The 20,256-nt window shown below is 44.7% G+C and overlaps 1 protein-coding gene across 1 annotated transcript in view; it reads right to left on the reverse strand.

Moving 5' to 3' along the window:
• Nucleotides 1-468: 468 nt before the first annotated feature.
• RNGTT (RNA guanylyltransferase and 5'-phosphatase) overlaps nucleotides 469-20,256 on the reverse strand; it is a 319,301-nt gene continuing 299,513 nt past the window's right edge. Inside the window, exons 15-16 of the mRNA XM_068149390.1 lie at nucleotides 9,915-10,038; nucleotides 469-3,412 (exon numbers count right to left, since the gene is read on the reverse strand). Coding sequence (XP_068005491.1) covers nucleotides 3,249-3,412; nucleotides 9,915-10,038 — 288 coding nt within the window. The 3' untranslated portion in view covers nucleotides 469-3,248. The remainder of the gene's footprint in view (nucleotides 3,413-9,914; nucleotides 10,039-20,256) is intronic.

A 20,256-nucleotide genomic window follows, 5' to 3' on the forward strand; every position in this document is an offset into this window, starting at 1 on the left:
CTTCAGGCACCACTTGATTTCTGTCTGTTCCTAGTTGCAGGAAGAGCAACTAATGGCATAATGCATCATTGGAATGGGCTGCACAGGGAGGTGGTGGAGTCACCATCATTGGAGGTGTTCAGGAAGAGTGCTTGGTGCCATGGTTTAGTTGTTTAGGTGGGCTGGATTGGTTGATGGGTTGGATGTGATGATCTTGATGGTCTCTTTCAACCTGGTCTGGTCTATTCTATTCTATTCTATTCCATTCCATTCCATTCCATTCCATTCCATTCCATTCCATTCCATTCCATTCCATTCCATTCCATTCCATTCCATTCCATTCCATTCCATCCTATTCTATCATGGCCACCACGGAGCTGCTGGCCTCCTACCTGAGAGAAAAAGCCACTGGCCTCTGAAAAATATGGGTAATTTTTTGTGCTTGTATTTGGTACCAGGAAAGCAGAAGCATCAGAAGCAAACACATCCTTCGGACAAGCATTTTAAACCATTGACTTTATTAAAATACTTAATACACAGTTTGTAGAGGAATGTACTTATGTTGTCTGAAAACTCCACTGAACCCAAATTGTAGTTGTATCTAACGAATGACAAAACAGTGGATGAATCCATGCTGTACATCAAAGAACAGACAAGTCAGGGGGTTTTAATCATCATTATTTTTCTGGCACAGACTCTTCTTTGCTTCTTAGCTTCAGCCTCTCGGTAGCAGAGCAAGGTTGTTTGCATTTCTCACAGCGTTAAAATCATCTGGTCCATTTATTTGCATCAGGTGTCTCATCCAACCCTTCTGCAGTAGCTTCCTCTTCCAGGAAAGCAAAGGTGACTGTCCTCTCTAAAAACCTACAAGTCATAGTGCAAGAAGAGTTCGACAATCAAATGTGGACGTGGAGCTCTCAAACCTCCTCAGAATCATTTGAAAATACCTATTTCAAGTTGAGAGTGGGGGAAAAAAACAAAAGACACTGCCAAAGCAGAATGGCCACAACATCTCCAGGGACTTGGTGGAATGCACGTGGAAGACACCCTGTGGTGTGGCACCTCTGAAGTCAAAGGTAAACCAGAAGCCAGGTCTTGTTGAAATACAACAATGCAAAGGGCGGGGAGCAGAGGGACAGAAGTAACCTGGAGACATCTTCACGAGAATGAAATGTCCCAAACTCATGGAGAAGGCTGTAATCATCACACACATTGCAACTGCCACAGAACCATGAAGATCAGTGACAAAGTGTATGCTGTGACAATCTCAATGACGAGTATAATCTGGGGGAAATCATTTCTACTGAGTGAAGAACTAATCAACTGTGTGTTTCAATGCAAGATGCACGGAGGCTGCATAGGTTTTCACATCAAATCAATAAGGCTCTTTCAAAGAGAGAATTCTGCAACCTTGCATAGGTGATAGAAGTATCTTTTCTATAGATAATATGCAGAAACTATGTACAGTTGGAAAAAAAACAAACCCAACACCACAACTTTGATGAACACATCTTTTTTTTCCCCTCAAGTTTTACCATAGTATAAAAAAAAAAGAATTAACTTATATAACTCCTTCAGTTCTCTAAAACACAGACAGAAGATCCCAGAAAGAGAAGCCAGGGGGATGCCACCTAAATGATGCCCTGTGCATTTATACCACAGGTTGAAACAACTAGAGAAGCCACCACAAAGCATAGTCATAGAGTTTCCATACAGAAAGAAAACCAAACAACCCAAACCAAACCCCAAACCAACCATACAGGAGTTAATTTTGCTTACAGACATTAAAGCTCACTTAAACAGAAAATGCATTTTCAGTTATTACAAATTAATGAGCTTCCCTAATCAGCTTGCTGCGTGAATGGATGACTCAACACACTAAGTAAACTATAGAAAGAGCCAATTCAATCCCTGCTTGATAAATGTGCAGTAAACTTCAAAATCTGCATTTGGTTTCCAATTAATGCCAGCCCAGAACAGCTCCTCCTTTAGACAACCAGAAGGCAGCTTCTGAAACCTAATTTGGTGAACATCTGCCAGCGCACCGCAACAGGAGCCAGCAGGGCATTCACGACCTTCTGCCAGGCGGTACGGGAGAAAGGCCGCCAGCGAAAGGAGAGTGGTGCCGCAGCTGACCTCACCTTTGAAAAGGAGTGTCCTGTTCCCTGGGACACTCAGCCACTCCTCTAAGTGGCTTATTTTAGCCTTGCAACCACCAAAACAAGAGATTCTCTCTGTTCTGGCTCTCCTCCAGTGAAACCACCTTCTCTTTTACACAGGAGTTGTCTGGCATTTCCTTCACCATTTTTGTGCCTGGATCAAAGACATCACAATCAGTGCTGCTTATTACTCTTGCATATCACAGTGATGTGTACTTTTCAGCAGTATTTACAATGGTATCACTGTGGAGAACTAAGTCCTGTACTAGAAGCAGTCTCTTAACAGAGACTGCAATACGAAGGATTTGGTGTATTCCTTATCTACAGGTGAACCTAAAGAGGAAAAGCTAAAATCAGGCCACTATACACTTGGTGTGCTAGGTTCAAGGAGGGGAGAAAACCAAACACCCAGCATCTTTCCTTTCAGAGGGGTGCTATTTACAAGGAAGTATTCACTTCTTAAACATCTCAACAACAAAAAGCCTGGCTAACTTTGAAATCGGTGACGTCTGAGAGGCGGCTTAGTTTTGGACCAACACGGAGCACTAACACCATGGCTGTTTGCTGTTAAACACAAGTCTCAGAAATGCAGGGAAACTAAGATCAGTTACACTATGAGATGACCATTAACAATAATAATAAAAACAAAAACATGTCTGCCTTTTTTTTTTTCTTCATCTTCTTTTTCTTTCCTCAAACAGAGGCTTTAAAAAGTACAGCATCCCGACGCTTCCTCAGTTCCAGATGGCTGACATTATAAATTAAAGGGTGAAAAGACATCCACGTATAAACAAGGCAGCTTTCCATCGACTTCGTTGGGCTGTTCTTGCCTAAACCTTTGGAAATCTCACTTTCAAATACCAGAGGGTAAAGCTGAACCCATCAGTTACGAAATGTCCACTCGGATGTGGTATTTGAAAAGAAGGAAAAAACCCAACCAAACAACAACAAAAAAACACCCAACAAAACAAATGAACTCATAAAAACCCACACTCAAGTATTTACAGCAATTCTTTTTTCTTCTCCACCCCCCCCACCCCCCACCAGCCTTCACACTTGCTTTTCACCTTCTGCAGGACTGTAAACATGCTCCTGGCTGAGGGCAAGTTCCTATGTTATGGTACGCGGCCTTTTGGGCGGCGGGGGTGGCATGAGTTCAGTGTCGGGATCGAGGTGGTGCTTCCGCGTCTGGCCTTGAGAAGCTGCTGCACATCTGTCAATGAATTCGAACAGCATTTCCTTGGTGACTGGGTTCTGGATGCTGTTGCATACAGCTGGGAACAAACAACATAGTCTTGAGTTACTAAACCCGTTTGTTGGAGTCAGCACTTCAGTAACTTCATCCCCCCTGCGCCAAACGAGTAACGCGGTTGGGCTCAAGCGTTCTGCCTTAAAGGTGGACTTTGACAGGAGGGTTGCGCTCGGCCTGCATCAGGAAAAGTGTGGCCAGCAGGAGCAGGGAGGTCATTCTGCCCCTGTACACTGCACTGGTTAGGCCACACCTCGAGTCCTGTGTCCAGTTCTGGGCCCCTCAGTTTAGGAAGGATGGTGACTTGCTGGAACGAGTCCAGAGAAGGGCAACAAAGTTGGTGAGGGGTTTGGAGCACAAGCCCTATGAGGAAAGACTGAGGGAGCTGGGGTTGCTCAGCCTGGAGAAGAGGAGACTCAGGGGTGACCTTATCACTCTCTACAACTACCTGAAGGGAGGTTGTATACAGGCGGATGATGGTCTCTTCTCCCAGGCACCCAGTACCAGAACAAGAGGACACAGTCTCATGCTGCGCCAGGGGAGGTTCAGGTTGGATATTGGGAAGAAGTTCTATACAGAAAGAGTGATTGCCCATTGGAATGGGCTGCCCAGGGAGGTGGTGGAGTCGCCGTCATTGGAGGTGTTCAGGAGGAGACTTGATGGGGTGCTTGGTGCCATGGGTTAGCTGTTTGGGTGGGTTGGATTGGTTGATGGGTTGGACGCGATGATCTTGAAGGTCTCTTTCAACCTGGTTTGGTTTATTCTATTCTAAATAAAATGTCTTAAGTGTCTGTGCTTTGCCCCCTCAGAGAGCAAAGCAGTGTAACAGGGTCCTGTCTGGTGGGAATCACTCTTTTTAAAACAAACAAGAGGGGTGTGGGTGTGTGTGGGCTTCATCAGGCAGCTACAAACACTGACAGCCTATTGAGGCTTTAAAAACATCCATCAAACCCAAATCACTAGAAATGAGGTTGGCTTAATCATAGAATGGTCTGGGTTGGAAGGGACCTCCAAAGGTCATCTAGTCCAATCCCCTCTACAGTAAGCAGGAGCATCCTCAACTAGATCAGGTTGCCCAGAGCTCTGTCAAGCCTCACTTTGAGCATCTCACAGAGAGAGTGATTGCCCACTGGAATGGGCTGCCCGGGGAGGTGGTGGAATTGCCATCACTGGAGGTGTTCAGGAGGAGACTTGACAGGGTGCTTGGTTGCATGGGTTAGTTGATTAGGTGGTGTTGGGTGATAGGTTGGACGCGATGATCTTGAAGGTCTCTTCCAACCTGGTCTGGTCTATCCTATCCTATCCTATCCTATCCTATCCTATCCTATCCTATCCTATCCTATCCTATCCTATCCTATCCTATCCTATCCTATCCTATCCTATCCTATCCTATCTTATCCTATCCTATTCTATCTCCAGGGATGGAGCCCCAACCACCTCCCTGGGCAAACTGTTCCGGTGTTCCACTACCTATCAAACCTCTGGATTAAGTACCTTGCCCTGCCCCATACCAAGTGCTACAAATACCATAAACCCACAATGCAATGTACTTTTTTTTTTCCCCACCCATACACCTTTATGTGGCTGAAAGACAGCAAGCTACATGTCCAGCACACCAGAGCAGGTGATGGAAGAAAAGCCACAGAGCTGCATGGTGGCCAAGCCACGCATGTGCCAAACCATGGCGTTTGGTGCCATGGTTTAGTAGACATGAGGTCTTGGGTGACAGATTGGACTTGATGATCTTTGAGGTCTCTTCCAACCTTATTGATTCTATGATTCTATGTACAAACACACTTGGATTACTTCACGTGGCCCCAGGTCATACTTTGTAAGTAATAGCCCGTGAGATTTTATGGAACAAACAAAAAGGCTTACTTAACACATATGAAATATTTTCAGTATGTAAATTCATACTTTAATTAATCCTCCCAGGAGACTAAAGGAGGAGGGAGGAGAGGAAAAAAAAAAGTAAAGGGCAAGAAATTAAGTAGGAATCTTACAACTATCTTGAAAGAAATTACAACATTATTAGAGGATAATTTATAGCCTGCAAGGATGGGCCACAGTATGGCTGCAATTTCCATGCAAAACAATCTACTGACCCCCTAGAGTACTAAATAACATTGAGACTCCTTAAAATGTACTTGTAATGTAGCAGTCTCACAAATAATGGCTCTTAAAAGCACTCCTTTCTTTCCTGCAGAAATCCAGAATCATTCAATGAAGGACTGAATTACTTTGCAGTTAATAAAACACATTCCTAACATTATTTATTCTATTATCTCATTTATTTCTCTGTGTGTGAAAAGGTGCTTTAAAAATGGCACTGTATGTGACTTTAGCAGTTGGAAAACATAATGCTTATCACAGGGTCACAGGATGTTAGGGGTTGGAAGGGACCTCCAAAGATCATCGAGTCCAACCCCCCTGCCAGAGCAGGACCATAGAATCACAAGTTGCACAGGAACGCATCCAGATGGGTCTTGAAAGTCTCCAGAGAAGGAGACTCCACAACCTCTCTGGGCAGCCTGTTCCAGTGAAGAGATTTCACCTCATGTTGAGATGGAACCTCCTGTGTTGTAGTTTATATCCATTGCTCCTTGTCCTATCACAGGGTGTAAGAGAGAAGAGCCTGTCCCCTCCCTCCTGACACCCAGCCCTCAGATGTTTATAAACATCTAATTAAATCCTCTCTCAGTCTTCTCCAGACTAAAAAGCCCCAGGACTCTCAGCCTCTCCTCACAGGGAACATGTTCCAGTCTCTTCATCATCCTCATAGCCCTCCATTGGATTGTCTCGAGTAGATCCCAGTCCCTCCTAGAGAGCCCAGAAGCGGATGCAATATTCCAGGCATGGTCTCACCAGGGCAGAGTAGAGGGGGAGGAGAACCTCTCTTGATCTGCTGGACACACTCCTCTCAATGCACCCCAGTAGTTTAGGAACACAGTTTGTGCCACAAGGCAGCTGGTATAATTCTGTATCAACTTCTAAGGACTGTCCCTAGCTTAATCACTCAAAAAGCCCTCCGCTTCTCAGTTTGAAAGGTATCAATGTCCAGCAATAAAGGAAGTCACTTACTTTGTCTGTTATTTCAACCATGGGGAAAAAACAAATAGTATTTTTCATTAAGAGGAAAGAAATAGAGGTGTTTAGGAAGAGACTGAGTGGGGATCTTGTTGACATGGTTTAGTTCATTAGATGTTGTTGGGTGATAGGTTGGACTTGATGTTCTCAAAGGTCTCTTCCAACCTGGTTAATTCTATTCTAAAAAGGATGTTGAGAAGGCAGGCAATGGAAGTTTCAAATAAGAAAATACAACTTTTTGGGAGATTTTCCACTGCAAAAAGGGCATTGAGGAGCAGGTCCAGAAAGGGCAACAAAGCTGGTGAAAGGTCTGAAGGGCTGGCAAGGGGCAGCTGAGAGACCTGGGGCTGTTCAGCCTGGAGAAGAGGAGGCAGAGGGGAGACCTCCTGGCTCTCTACAACTCCCTGAAAGGATGTTGGAGCCAGGTGGAGATTGGTCACTTCTCCTAAGGCACAAGTGATAGGACAAGAGAAAACAGCCTCAGATTGTCCCAGGGGAGGTTTAGGTTGGACATGAGGAACAATTTCTTTCCCAGAAGGGTTGTCCAGCTCTGGCCTAGGCTGCCCATGGCGGCAGTGGAGTCCCCATCCCTGGACACATTTCAAAATGCCACATCCAATCCTTTTTTGAACACCTCCAGGGACGGTGACTCCACCACCTCCCTGGGCAGCACATTCCAATGGCCAGTTACTCTTCCTGTGACGAACTTTCTCCTCACCTTGAGCTTAAACTTCCCCTGATGCAGCTTGAGACTGTGACCTCTTGTTCTGTGCTTGTTGCCTGGGAGAAGAGACCAACCCCCCACCTGTCTACAATCTCCTTTCAGGAAGCTGTAGAGAGCAGTAAGGTCTTCCCTGACTCTCCTCTTCTCCAGGCTAAACAACCCCAGCTCCCTCAGCCTCTCCTCATAGGGCTTGTGCTCAAGGCCTCTCACCAGCCTCGTTGGCTGGACATGTTCAAGCATCTCAATGTCCTTCTTAAATTGAGGAGCCCAAAACTGGACACAGTACTCAAGGTGTGTCCTGTGCTCTACAAACAGAGAAAATGAGGTGAGAAAAAGGGCAGCTTCAGATGCCCTTAAGAATTAAGGAAAGATGAATATGCCACCCCTCAAAGACAAAACTCCAATGAATACTATGGATACAATAAGGTGAAGCAGAGAAGAGAAGTTTCGGTCACAGTGACAAAGAGAGGTCGTTCTACTTGTATGACTTTTGTGGCTCCTCTTTCCTGACAGGGCTGCTCAGCAAGTATTTCAGCTGCATTCTGTGCTGGCTCCCTAAGGTGCCAAGAGCTGAATTATCTGTTGGCAAAATGACCACATGTTGTTTAGTTAAGAAAATCCAGTCACTGTCCAAGCAGAAATGCAAATAGAATGGTTCAGAGATAATCCTACATCACCTGTGCTTGCCCTAGGATATAGCATGGCCTTAAATATGATTAAACTTTATTCTGACACCTAACAGAAGTCAGTATGAGCGAGCCTATTGTTATTCAGCTTTGCACACTTCTGTTCAAACTCACCTGAAACTAAAAGCACATCTCTTAATTTACAATACCTGACAAAATGTTTTTGGTAGAAAATAAAGGTCTCACAATTCTGCACAGGCACACCCCCCACCCTTCATTTGTTTTCCTCCTCATTGTGGGTACAGCTATTGTAGAAACTTAAAGATGACATTTTCTCCTTCTAATTTTCTAGCTCATCTGCCCAATAATGGTTTTGGTGCTTTGAATAAAGGGGAAATTACAATGGGACTTTTTGTTCAACAAATTCAACTTGTAGTGTGGCAGTTTGCATTAGATCCTGACAACCCAGTGCAGTGCTAGGAACTGATGATACTGAACTGCTGTTGCAATGCTATGGTAAATAAAAACTGTACTGGGTCTCACTCAAAAGGCATGCCCTGCCATTTAAAGTCTCTTTGAGCAAGTGTTTGCAGTCATAGAACCATAGAATGGTCTGGGTTGCAAGGGACCTCCAAAGCTCATCTAGTCCAACCCCTTCTGCAGTAAGCAGGGGCATCCTCAACTAGATCAGGCTGCCCAGAGCCCTGTCAAGCCTCACTTTGAACATCTCCAGGGATGAGACCCCAACCACATCCCTGGGCAACCTCCTCAAGTGTTCCACTACCCTCCATGGTAAAAAACCTGTTCCTAACATCCAATCTATAATCTGCTCTTCTCCAGTTTGAATCTATTGCCCCTCATCTTATCACTACAGGCCTTTATAAACTCTCTCTACCCTTCTTGTAAGCCCCCTTCAGGCACTGGAAGGCTGCTATTAGGTCTCTCCAGAGCCTCCTCTTTCCCAGGCTGAACAACCCCAGCTCTCTCAGCCTGTCCTACAAAGACTTAAGCACTTGTTTCTGCATAATCTGATAAAGACTGTATGAGAGTATCTTTTGAACTGATGTCACCGGTTGACATGCTTCATGCTATACAAAAGCTAAACATGACATAAGCATTCACAAGATGAGGTATTGCTACAGGAACTTAGGGAAGCCAGGAAGCTTGAAATAAGAACAGAGTGTCACAGTATCACTGTATCACCAAGGTGGGAAGAGGCCTCAAAGATCATCAAGTCCAACCTGTCACCACAGACCTCATGACTAGACCATGGCACCAAGTGCCACATCCAATCCCCTCTTGAACACCTCCAGGGACGGTGACTCCACCACCTCCCTGGGCAGCACATTCCAATGGCAAATGACTCTCTTGGTGAAGAACTTTCTCCTCATCTCCAGCCTAAACTTCCCCTGGTGCAGCTTGAGACTGTGTCCCCTTGTTCTGGTGCTGGGTGCCTGGGAGAAGAGACCGACTCCTTCCTGGCTACAAGCACCTTTCAGGTAGTTGTAGAGAGCAATGTGGTCTCCCCTGAGCCTCCTCTTCTCCAGGCTAAACAATCCCAGCTCCCTTAGCCTCTCCTCATAGGGCTTGTGCTCAAGGCCTGTCACCAGCCTTGTTGCCCTTCTCTGGACATGTTCAAGTGTCTCAATGTCCTTCTTAAACTGAGGGGCCCAGAACTGGACACAGTACTCAAGGTGTGGCCTAACCAATGCTGAGCACAGGGGCAGAATGACTTCCCTGCTCCTGCTGGCCACACTATTCCTAATGCAGGCCAGGATGCCATTGGCTTTCTTGGCCACCTGGGCACACTGCTGGCTCATGTTTAGGCAGCTGTCAATCAGCACCCATAGGTGCCTCTCTGTTTGGCAGCTCTCCAGCCACTCTGACCCCAGCCTGTAGCTCTGCATGGGGTTGTTGTGGCCAAAGTGCAGCACCCAGCACTTGGGTTTGTTGAATGCCACCCCATTGGACTTTGCCCATCTGTCCAGTCGGTCGAGGTCCCTCTGCAGTGTCTTTCCTTGTTAAACTAGAAGAGTTAAAAGATTAAAATTTGAGCTCAAAAAACTTTTCAACCAAGTGATGCTACTCACCCATGGCAGTGCTGTAGGCATTGGGAAAGCTTTTGTCTATTCTCTGCCTCATGAAGACCCAGCTGTTGTTCTCAAACTTGCACTCTATAATTTTATTGTCATACTGTTTGAGTTCTTTTGTCACCTGATGGGGAAAAGAAAAAAACACCACAACAATTGTTTGGGATAAACAGCTTTTAATTCACTTTCTTCTTTCTTTCTTTTAGGGATAAATAATAGAAGATCAAAAGCTGCCCTGTATTTTTGCAGCACCCTGCCTCCATCCCACACAGAAAACCCACCCAGAGTACATCTCCATTATACATATGCTCAGCTACTCAACATGTAAAAAATACTTTTCAAATCTGCTGTCAATATACAGCAATTATATTATGCTAAAACATCAGCAGCTCTAACAGAGGGGGGGGGGAAACAGTCACTTCTGGCCCAAATGCAAATAGGTTTCCATGGGAATAAACTGCTTCCAGTGTAAGTGCTACTGCCAGCCTAAGTGCATGAAATGTATTATCTGTGTTTCATCAACCTTCTTTGTTGAAGGCCTCAAAGCCAAATGTCAGATTTCAATACCAGAAAGAGCTTGTGGGAAATGATTCCACTCTTCACATTACTAAGGATTTCTCTTTTCTTTTCTTTACTTTCTTTCCTCCCCCCCACTCCCTTTCATTTATCTTCCAAAACTAGGACTGTAACTCCAAAACGCTGCGGGATTTCAAATCACCTGTGTTCTAAATCGCCTTCAGGCCGCTCTTCATTGATTCATAGATTTGTCAGCAGCCAATACCCTCAGCTATTTGTCTTTGTATCTGGCAATACTGCGTGGTTTGGAAGCGTAGTTTATATGCATTGGGCTTCCCAGTTGTTTTGGCTACTCCATCCTGTGCATCCTAATCTATGATACAATGCAAAAAAATGTTCAAGTAACCATGGCAACCTGAGAACCTCATCCAACGCTTAAACAATTTTACCCCATGCACTTCACTTTGCTCCTAAGGGTCTCCTCAGGAGTATAAAGCTCTCTTGAGCTGCTACCTGTGCTTAGTTTGCCAAGGAAAAGCTGCACAAGGTAATGTAACACTTTGGATCCCACGGAGAAGCGCTCTCGTAAAAAGGGAATGGTTATTGCAATTCATTAGCATAATTTTTCACCTCCCTTGTCTACTTGCTCCTGAGCAGTGACATGGAAATTTACTTCTGTCAGAGGGATGCAGATTGGAGAAAGGCCATAGCAGTCTGCAGACAGCTTAATAGCACATACAGGGGAAAAGCCCATGAACCTCTTTTCCATTAATTCACAGATAAAGACAGTTAATTCATGAAAAGGTCCTGAGCGTGGACCGTGCCCTCCTGTACTGCCTGGTGCAGGATTCATCCTGAATTTGATAAACAGAATCCTACCATTTTTATTAGTATTTACACTGAATACTTGTGTTCATACTTGGATAGGGAGCCCTGGGGTTTTACTTCTCAAGTGAACAAGGCGCTATGAGACCATTTTGTTAAATTACACTTGCAAGTGAGGCCTGTCCTGCTGCAGGACTGACAAGAGCCAGCTTCCCATGTCACACATTATTCCTTCATCCATTCCTTCACCTGCAAAGAGCTTTTTGCCTATAATCATTACAATCCTTGAGGGAAGTCTTCATCTGCTGACAATCACTTGGATGAAGTCAACCAATTACCCAGATTAGCAACCTCTTGCCTTTGCAGTGTGCTCTGCACAGCATGTCACCTCTTTCCACCAGTGCTCAAAAGCCATACACAGGCCAGGTATTTGACTGACACACATTGATGTTCCATCAGGAGTATGCAGGAAAACACAACACCCTCCTCTAGCACACTGTGGAGGCTGTGCAAAGCCTGTGGAAGGCGCATTACTTTGAAAACAGCTGCCGAGTGGAAGCAGGGGCAGCAGGGGGTCTGACCATGTATCTGATTTTCTGCCAAAGCAGGGAAATGCTGGAAGGATCACCTGCTGTAGAGAGAAATGCACAAAACTGCAGGCAATGACTTCAACTAACCAACCACCTTATGAGGCTGTCTCACATGTTATCATTCTTCTAGTGTTCAGACACTCAGAAAAGCAATAAATTAGACGGCAGCTTTGTCTGCCTGTGGCAATTAAGTAGTATTATTAACTACCCAGACATTTGTTTGGCCATCCATTTGCAATCCAGAAGATAGATCTTTGCACAGAATATGAACACCTGCCACAGCACTGACTGAAGTGAATTTTCCCATTACAAAACTGGTGACCACAGGCTCTAACAATTGCAAGTTGCAGTAATTATTTCACAAAGGAGCCTTGCAAAGATACTTGCAATATTAATCAGCATTTTAGGAACTGCTAGGCATTTGATCAAGACTACAGAAGTACTCTGAGCAAAACACAGCATTAAAACACTCTTCTACTGGTGCATCTTAGTGGACTTGTAAAGGGGAATCATTCATGCACAGGACCGAACAAGCCCACAGTGATCCTTGTATCCATAGTTCACACCTTACTTGCATGCTTCTTTCTGGTATTTCAGGTTCAAAGCACGAGAGGGGAAATTGTCACATGTCACTGTCCTGAATTTCCTTCCCTTTGGGAATTCATTCTGAGCTGCTCAGACAGGTGTTAGCTTGATGCCCTCTTTGCACTGTGGGCTTCATCCCTCCTCCCTGTTAAGTATTATAGTTCATAGGAATATCTAAATAATGCACCATCATTTTTCTTCTGGAGAGGGACTTTTTCTAGCCAGTGCTTCACAGAAACCAGAGAAGAGTCTTAGGAATGATGGCAGTTCTCAGCCAAAACGCTTATCTTCATCAGAAGCAAAGCTTTTGGTACAGCACCACTGCCTCTGTCGTGCTCTTGCTAAAACACCTTGAACCAGCATTAAGCGATTTCAAGATGGAAACTCCTGTCACACTAAGGACTCCATGGAGCCTCCCTTAATTAAATATTTATTTCCTAGCCTATTTTTGGACATCAGTCAGGATTAGAAGCCCAGAAGATCATGTCTCAGACAGGACTGTTGAGGTGTAGTGCACCAGAACACTATCTCTGGTCTAGGCCACAACTGTGTCCTAGGCAAGGACGAACACCAACGTTGCTTTCCTTTCACAGAATCACAGAATCGCCAAGGTTGGAAGAGACCACAAAGATCATCAAGTACAACCTGTCACCACAGACCTCATGACTAAACCACGGCACCAAGTGTTCCTCAGCAGGAACACTTGACTTGCTGGAGCGTGTCCACAGAAAGGCAACAAAGCTGGGGAGGGGCTTGCAACACAAGCCCTATGAGGAGACACTGAGGGAGCTGGGGTTGCTTAGACTGGAGGAGACTCAGGGGTGACCTTATTGCTCTCTACAACTACCTGAAGGGAGGTTGTAGACAGACAGAGGTTGGTCTCTTCTCCCAGGCAACCAGCACCAGAACAAGAGGACACAGTCTCAAGCTGCACCAGGGGAGGTTTAGGCTGGAGGTTAGGAGGAAGTTCTATACAGAGTGAGTGATTGCCCATTGGAATGGACTGCCTGAGGAGGTGGTGGAGTCACCATCACTGGAGGTGTTCAGGAGGAGACTGAATGGGGTGCTTGGCTGCATGGTTTAGTTGATTGGGTGGTGTTGGATGATAGGTTGGACACGATGATCTTGAAGGTCTCTTCCAACCTGGTCTGGTCTGGTCTGGTCTATTCTATTCTATTCTATTCTATTCTATTCTATTCTATTCTATTCTATTCTATTCTATTCTATTCTATTCTATTCTATTCTATTCTATTCTATTCCATTCCATTCCATTCCATTCCATTCCATTCCATTCCATTCCATTCCATTCCATTCCATTCACTTGCTGATGTTGACTGTATTCAATCTACTTATCAAGAACTACTCAAAAATATAGGCACGTTTCCTCTTGGAAGCTGATTCACTATGTTAGTGCTAGATTGGAAAGAAGTGGGTGGAAGCTGCTTCTCCATTTCAGCCATAGCTCATTATCAAATCAGACTGGATGTAATACAAGACTGTTGTCTAAGAATGTTAGATTACATGAAGATGACAGCTATCTTCCTCTCTCTGCTGAGAAAGTTTCCCACTGCCATCATTAGCTGGGCTGCTCACTATGATAAACTTTGGTGAGCTCAGCTTGTTGCCTTTTCTAAGAGTGATGACAGCTAAGGTTTAGGAACTCTCCCACTTCCCAGTCTCCTTCCATCCCCTATGTTCTTAAAGAAATTAAAAGTATATTTTAAAAACTGAAGTGTCTAGCCCATCTCAAATTATCCTGCCTGGCAGAATAATGGAGCCATTTTGAGGTGAATCACAAGTGTGTTTATATGCAGCCACGTTTTATGTTAATTTAGAGTAAAATGTGAAAAAACACATTACATCCAGCTGAAAAAGAGGGGAAATAATTTACACTGAATATGGCTGCCTCTAGTCCTGTGAACATGCCTGCATTGTCTCTGCTGACTACCAGGGGCCAAAGCTTTTCTGTCTATCATATCATTCTACCTGTTGAGTCATACTTTCACTTACTGAAAGCACACACATTTTGTATGAAGACTTCACTCAAATGTTAGTCACACCACCCCTAATCCCAAAGGAGAATGAAATTCCTGGGCAAGATACTACTTTACATTAAAGGTATGAACAATAAGAATTTAAAAGTAATGAACTTAATCTTTCAGAAATGGACAAGCTTAAACACACTCAAATTCATTAGAAAGGAAAAAGCACCAAAGATGCCAGCTGGAGTACTGCATCCAGTTCTGGAGTCCCTGTTACAGGAAGGATCTGGAGGTGCTGGAGCATGACCAGAGAAGGACCACGAGGATGATCAGAGGGCTGGAGCTCCACTCCTATGAGGACAGACTGAGGAAGTTGGGGTTGTTTCAGTCTGGAGAAGAGAAGGCTCTGAAGAGCCCTTATTGTGGCCTTCCAGTATCTGAAGGGGGCTACAAGAAAGCTGGAGAGGAACTTTGTAGGGTGTCAGGGAGTGACAGGACTAAGGCGAATGGAACAAAAATAGAAATGGGTCGATTCAGATTGGATGTTAGGAAGAAGTTCTTCACCATGAGGGTGGTGAGACACTGGAACAGGTTGCCCAGGGAGGTGGTAGAAGCCTCATCCCTGGCAGTTTTTAAGGCCAGGCTGGATGTGGCTCTGAGCAACCTGATCTAGTGTGAGGTGTCCCTGTCCATGGTAGGGGTGTTTGAACTAGATGATCCCTGAGGTCCTTTCCAACCCTAACAATTCTATGATTCTATGTTAGATAAATGGAGATTTAACTGAAAGAAGACCTATGTCTCCACAGGCATATTTTTTCCAAAGCAATTGAAATTACTTTAGCTCAGTAAACAAACCCCTTTATAGCAAGTGATGCTCGTAAGCGAAACCTCAACACACTGTATTTCAAGTATGTTCTCACTTTAAATGCCTTTTTGCACTTCCCCCTCTATTACTACACACACAGAGAAAGAGAATCATTCTTCAGTTCACCTGTTTCTATTGCATATTCCACATGGCTAGTCATCTAAAATCCCAGAAGCAACCATCGCTACAGAAGACACAGGAAATGTTAACTTCCATGTGAGAACAAATGAGCAAAAGCAGCAGTTGAAATCTTATGACATGAACACACAGAAATAGAAACAGATCACAAGAAGTTTCACTTGAACTTAAGGAGAAAGTTTTTTACTTTCAGGGTGACAGTAAAAGTAACTGAACAGGATGCTCAGAGATGTTGTGGAAGTCTCCTTCACCCAAAACCTATTTGGAGGCTTTCTGGAGCAACCTGATTTTGATGCACCTGCATTAGCAGGGGGGTTGGCCTAGAAGATCTCCAGAGGTCACTTCCAGCCCCTACCATTCTATGATTCTAAAAAAGATCTTTCTTTCTAAATACAGAGGTTTAAAGAATAAGCCATAACACACAAGCATGAGAGATCCTAAATGTATTTGCTTTCTTTTTCCCAAGAAAGACCTGCCTTTTTATAGCTGGTATGTGCAACGAAGGCATTCTTTTCTGATACCCTCGAGCGCACATTAAGCCAAAAATTACGGTTCAGCAAATAAAACCTCCCTAGCAAACTAGCACATCTCAAATCCTGATTTCTGCATTATTCTCAAATGCTGTGACTGCCCACAACTACTACAGACTATTTCTAAACTCCTCCAGCAATGTGGGATGCTCTGGATGACATAGACAATGAATCTGCCCACTGGTACTATGACTCCATAGCATTAGGAGTATCATCTGAAGACTACAGAGAGGCAACAACAACAGTCAGGGATAAAGAAAAAGATTTACATGGGAATTTGAGGAAACAAAGAAGAGTCGAGAATTCACAGTATCACAGTATAACCAAGGTTGGAAGAGACCTTGAGGATCATCGAGTCCAACCTATCAACACAGACCCCATGGCACCAAGTGCCACGTCCAATCTCCTCTTGAACACCTCCAGGGACGGTGACTCCACCACCCCCCCAGGCAGCCCATTCCAATGACGAACGACTCGCTCGGTGAAGAACTTTCTCCTCACCTCGAGTCTAAACCTCCCCTGGCGCAGCTTGAGACTGTGTCCCCTTGTTCTGGTGCTGGTTGCCTGGGAGAATAGACCAACCCCTTCCCGGCTACAACCACCCTTCAGGTAGTTGTAGAGGGCAATGAGGTCCTGAAGGAACAGGTTGAAGACAGCAAAAATAAAGCAGTAGTAATAAAATAACCATCTTCTGAGGATATAAAGGTAAGCCAAATACAAGAGAGATCTTTTTGAAGACTGAAGACCTAAAGGTGGCAAACTCACTCCAAGGGCCTTTATGTCAGATTAAGGTAATCAACATTAAAGGAAATGTGAGAAACAGGGCTCCCTTTTAATTTGAGAATACTCCCAAAGCAAAGCTTCTATGTGCATGATGTCAGTGCATGCCCAGGTTTCCAGAGGAATGTGCTTAAATACAAGGACTATCTTGGGAAAGCAAGCTTACACATGAGGACACACCTCTAAGAAAGTCTCATGATTTGACTAAGACATCCTAGAGTCAGTAGCCATGCCGTTATTAGAGCCCTCAATACACTTTTACGGATCCCAAGTTGTTCCTTCAGCTCACAGGAAGTTCCATGTAAACATGAGGAAAGATTCTTTTGCTGTGAGGGTGACAGAACACTGGAACAGGCTGCCCAGGGTGGGGGGTTGTGGAGTCTTCCCCTCTAGAGATATTCAAAACCTGCCTGGATGTGTTCCTGTGGGATCTGCTCTAGGTGATCCTACTCTGGCAGGGGGGTTGGATTGGATGATCTTTTGGGGTCACTTCTGGCCCCTAACATTCTGTGATTTTGTGATCTGTCCTGATTCTTGGAAAGCTTGTTCAGATGCTTGCATAGAAATTGTTTAGCCATTCACATGAAGTATCTCCTGTTTTTCACAGTAAAACTTCTCAAAGAACTGTTAAAATGAAAGAGCTGCTTATTAAATGCCTCTTCATGCCATTAGTACGCTCAGGGCCACAAATATTGACACTGCCAACTGGCAAAAGTTAATTCCTTAAGTAACCTAGTTCACATTTTTGTTCAAGCCTAATATTTTATAATGCAGCTTAACATCCATTTCTTAATATGATGCAAGAGATGATTTATCAAACCCATTGATTTGTTGAGAGTAAGAGCACTAGCAACCAATTCTGCTCCTAATTAAACATACTGATTGTGTTTTCTTTTAAGTAACGTATTACCCAAGACATGCTTATCAGCTTGGGGAAACACAATGCAGTTGGGATGTTTTTATAACATTAAAGAAGCCTTCAAAGTGTCACTATGATGCTTCTTGTGTACATAGGAAAGGGAAAGGGAGGTTGCAGACAGGTGGGGGTTGGTCTCTGGAGGTGTTTAAGACCAGGCTGGATGAGGCTCTGGCCAGGCTGATCTAGTGTGGGGTGTCCCTGCCCATGGCAGGGGGGTTGGAACTAGATGATCCTTGTGGTCCCTTCCAACCCTGAATGATACTACGATACTATGATACTCTTCTCCCAGGCAACCAGCTCCAGAACAAGAGGACACAGTCTCAGGCTGCACCAGGGGAAGTTTATGCTGGAGGTGAGGAGAAAGTTCTTCACAGAAAGAGTCGTTGGAATGGGCTGTCCAGGGAGGTGGTGGAGTCACTGTCCCTGGAGGTGTTCAAAAAGGGACTGGATGTGGCACTTGGAGCCATGGTTTAGTAGTCATGAGGTGTTGGGTGCTAGGTTGCACTGGATCTCTGAGGTCTTTTCCAACCTTATTGATTCTATGACCCTATGAAATGGTCCAATGTTGAGACCTCATTCCTCGAAGGAAACATTAAGAATTAGAAACAAGTTTACCATTTTTGTTCATGCCAAATGATACTGCACTGCTAACTCCAAAATAATGGTAAAAAAGAAAAGAGGTAAATCATGTTTCAAAATCACAAGGGTGAGGCTTTTCAAAATCATGGCTTTTGCTGGTTTGGTTTGGTTTTACTTCCAGCGTTCAGCACTCACAGCTCACTGCTTATTTTCTCTTTTTAACACACACTATTTTCTCAAAGACTCTCATTCTTACATGAAGCAATTTCAGATATGGATGCTGCTTTCTGCTACATAGAATAGGTTGTAATCCTGGACTTTTCCTGACAACTGACTGATAGAAACACCAGAAATTAAAAGCCTTCCACTTATCAGTGCTATTATAAGTTTAATGACTTTCTGTGCCAGCTGGAAATAACATTTCTAAACACACCCTGGAAGGTCTCCTGTACAGCTGACCTTGCAACAGCATCTGAGCTATCTGTAAGAAACCAGTGTTTTTCTGAGCTTTGCTTGGGACTCTCAGAGGAACACTGCAGGAACACTGCACTGCAGGAGAGAGACTTGGGGGTGCTGGTGGACAAGAAGCTCAACATGAGCTCTCAATGTGCACTTGCAGCCCGCAAAGCCAATCAGATCCTGGGCTGCATCAGGAGAAGTGTGGCCAGCAGGTCAAGGGAGGTGATCCTCCCCCCTCTACTCAGCTCTGCTGAGACCCCACCTGGAGTACTGCCTCCAGTTCTGGAGCCCCTATTATAAGAGGGATGTGGAGGTGCTGGAAGGTGTCCAGAGAAGGGCCACGAGGATGATCAGAGGGCTGGAGCACCTCTCCTATGAGGACAGACTGAAGGAGTTGGGGCTGTTCAGTGTGGAGAAGAGAAGGCTCCGAGGTGACCTCATTGTGGCCTTCCAGTATCTGAAGGGGGCCTACAGGAAGGCTGGGGAGGGACTTGTCAGGATCTCAGGTAGTGATAGGACTAGGGGGAATAGAATGAAGCTGGAGGTGGGGAGATTCAGGCTGGATGTGAGGAGGAGCTTCTTCCCCATGAGAGTGGTGAAACCCTGGAAAGGGTTGTCCAGGGAGGTGGTTGAGGCCCTGTCCCTGGAGGTGTTTAAGCCCAGGCTGGATGAGGCTCTGGCCAGCCTGATGTAGTGTGGGGTGTCCCTGCCCATGGCAGGGGGGTTGGAACTAGATGATCCTTGTGGTCCCTTCCAACCCTGACTGATGCTATGATACTATGACGCTATGAACACTGGGAAGTACCACAAAGCAGGTGACTAGGAACTGCAAGGACCATGACATGGAAGTGTATCTATCTGTGTTTGCACAAAAGCTTTGCCTGATGATGCACACTCTCCAAGGTACTCTTTTTTTCTCTACTTCTCATTTCACTCAATCAGAAAACCTGGTCAGCTACTGCAAGCCAACCAACACTTTGAATGAACACTTTGGGGCATTTTAACTCAGCCATCTATAGCACTGAAAAAGCAGTTGACCCTCCTGCTAGACATTGCTATCTCCTCCTGAGAGAACGTCGAAGCTTTTCAAAAACCTATTTTCTTTTAATCATTGCCAAGAATGGGAAGTGAAGATTTGAAGGTCCGTACACACCCTGAACTCAACTCTTCAAGAATGAAACAAAGTAATAAATGGTTGTCCTCCTAGTTTGATATCCCCTGCTCAGGCTGTCTAATCATCCCAGGCCTATGGACTGAACTGAAAAGAGCTCTCTACATTTTCTGTAGAAACTGAGAAATTGAAGAATTCTGTGCTGAGGACTCCTGAACCTGGCATACTTCCACTCTGATGAGTTCTCAACTAAAGTTGTATTGAAAAAGCAGATCATATCATCCTCATCTTCAGTGCGTGCTGATCCAAGAGCTTTGAAGAAACTCTTGCTGAACTGCAGTAAACACCCAAGCAGTTAGAAAGCAGTAGCAAAGCAAGTGCCAGTGTAAACTTACCACAGAGACAACACTCATTTGGTGCAAACAGAGCTTCATCTGCTCCACAGCTCATAAATTTGTAGGGA

The sequence above is a fragment of the Melanerpes formicivorus genome, unplaced genomic scaffold (assembly GCF_026170545.1).
Source record: "Melanerpes formicivorus ecotype bairdi unplaced genomic scaffold, bMelFor1.0.p_v2 SCAF_2, whole genome shotgun sequence".
In the NCBI taxonomy this organism is placed as follows: domain Eukaryota; kingdom Metazoa; phylum Chordata; class Aves; order Piciformes; family Picidae; genus Melanerpes; species Melanerpes formicivorus.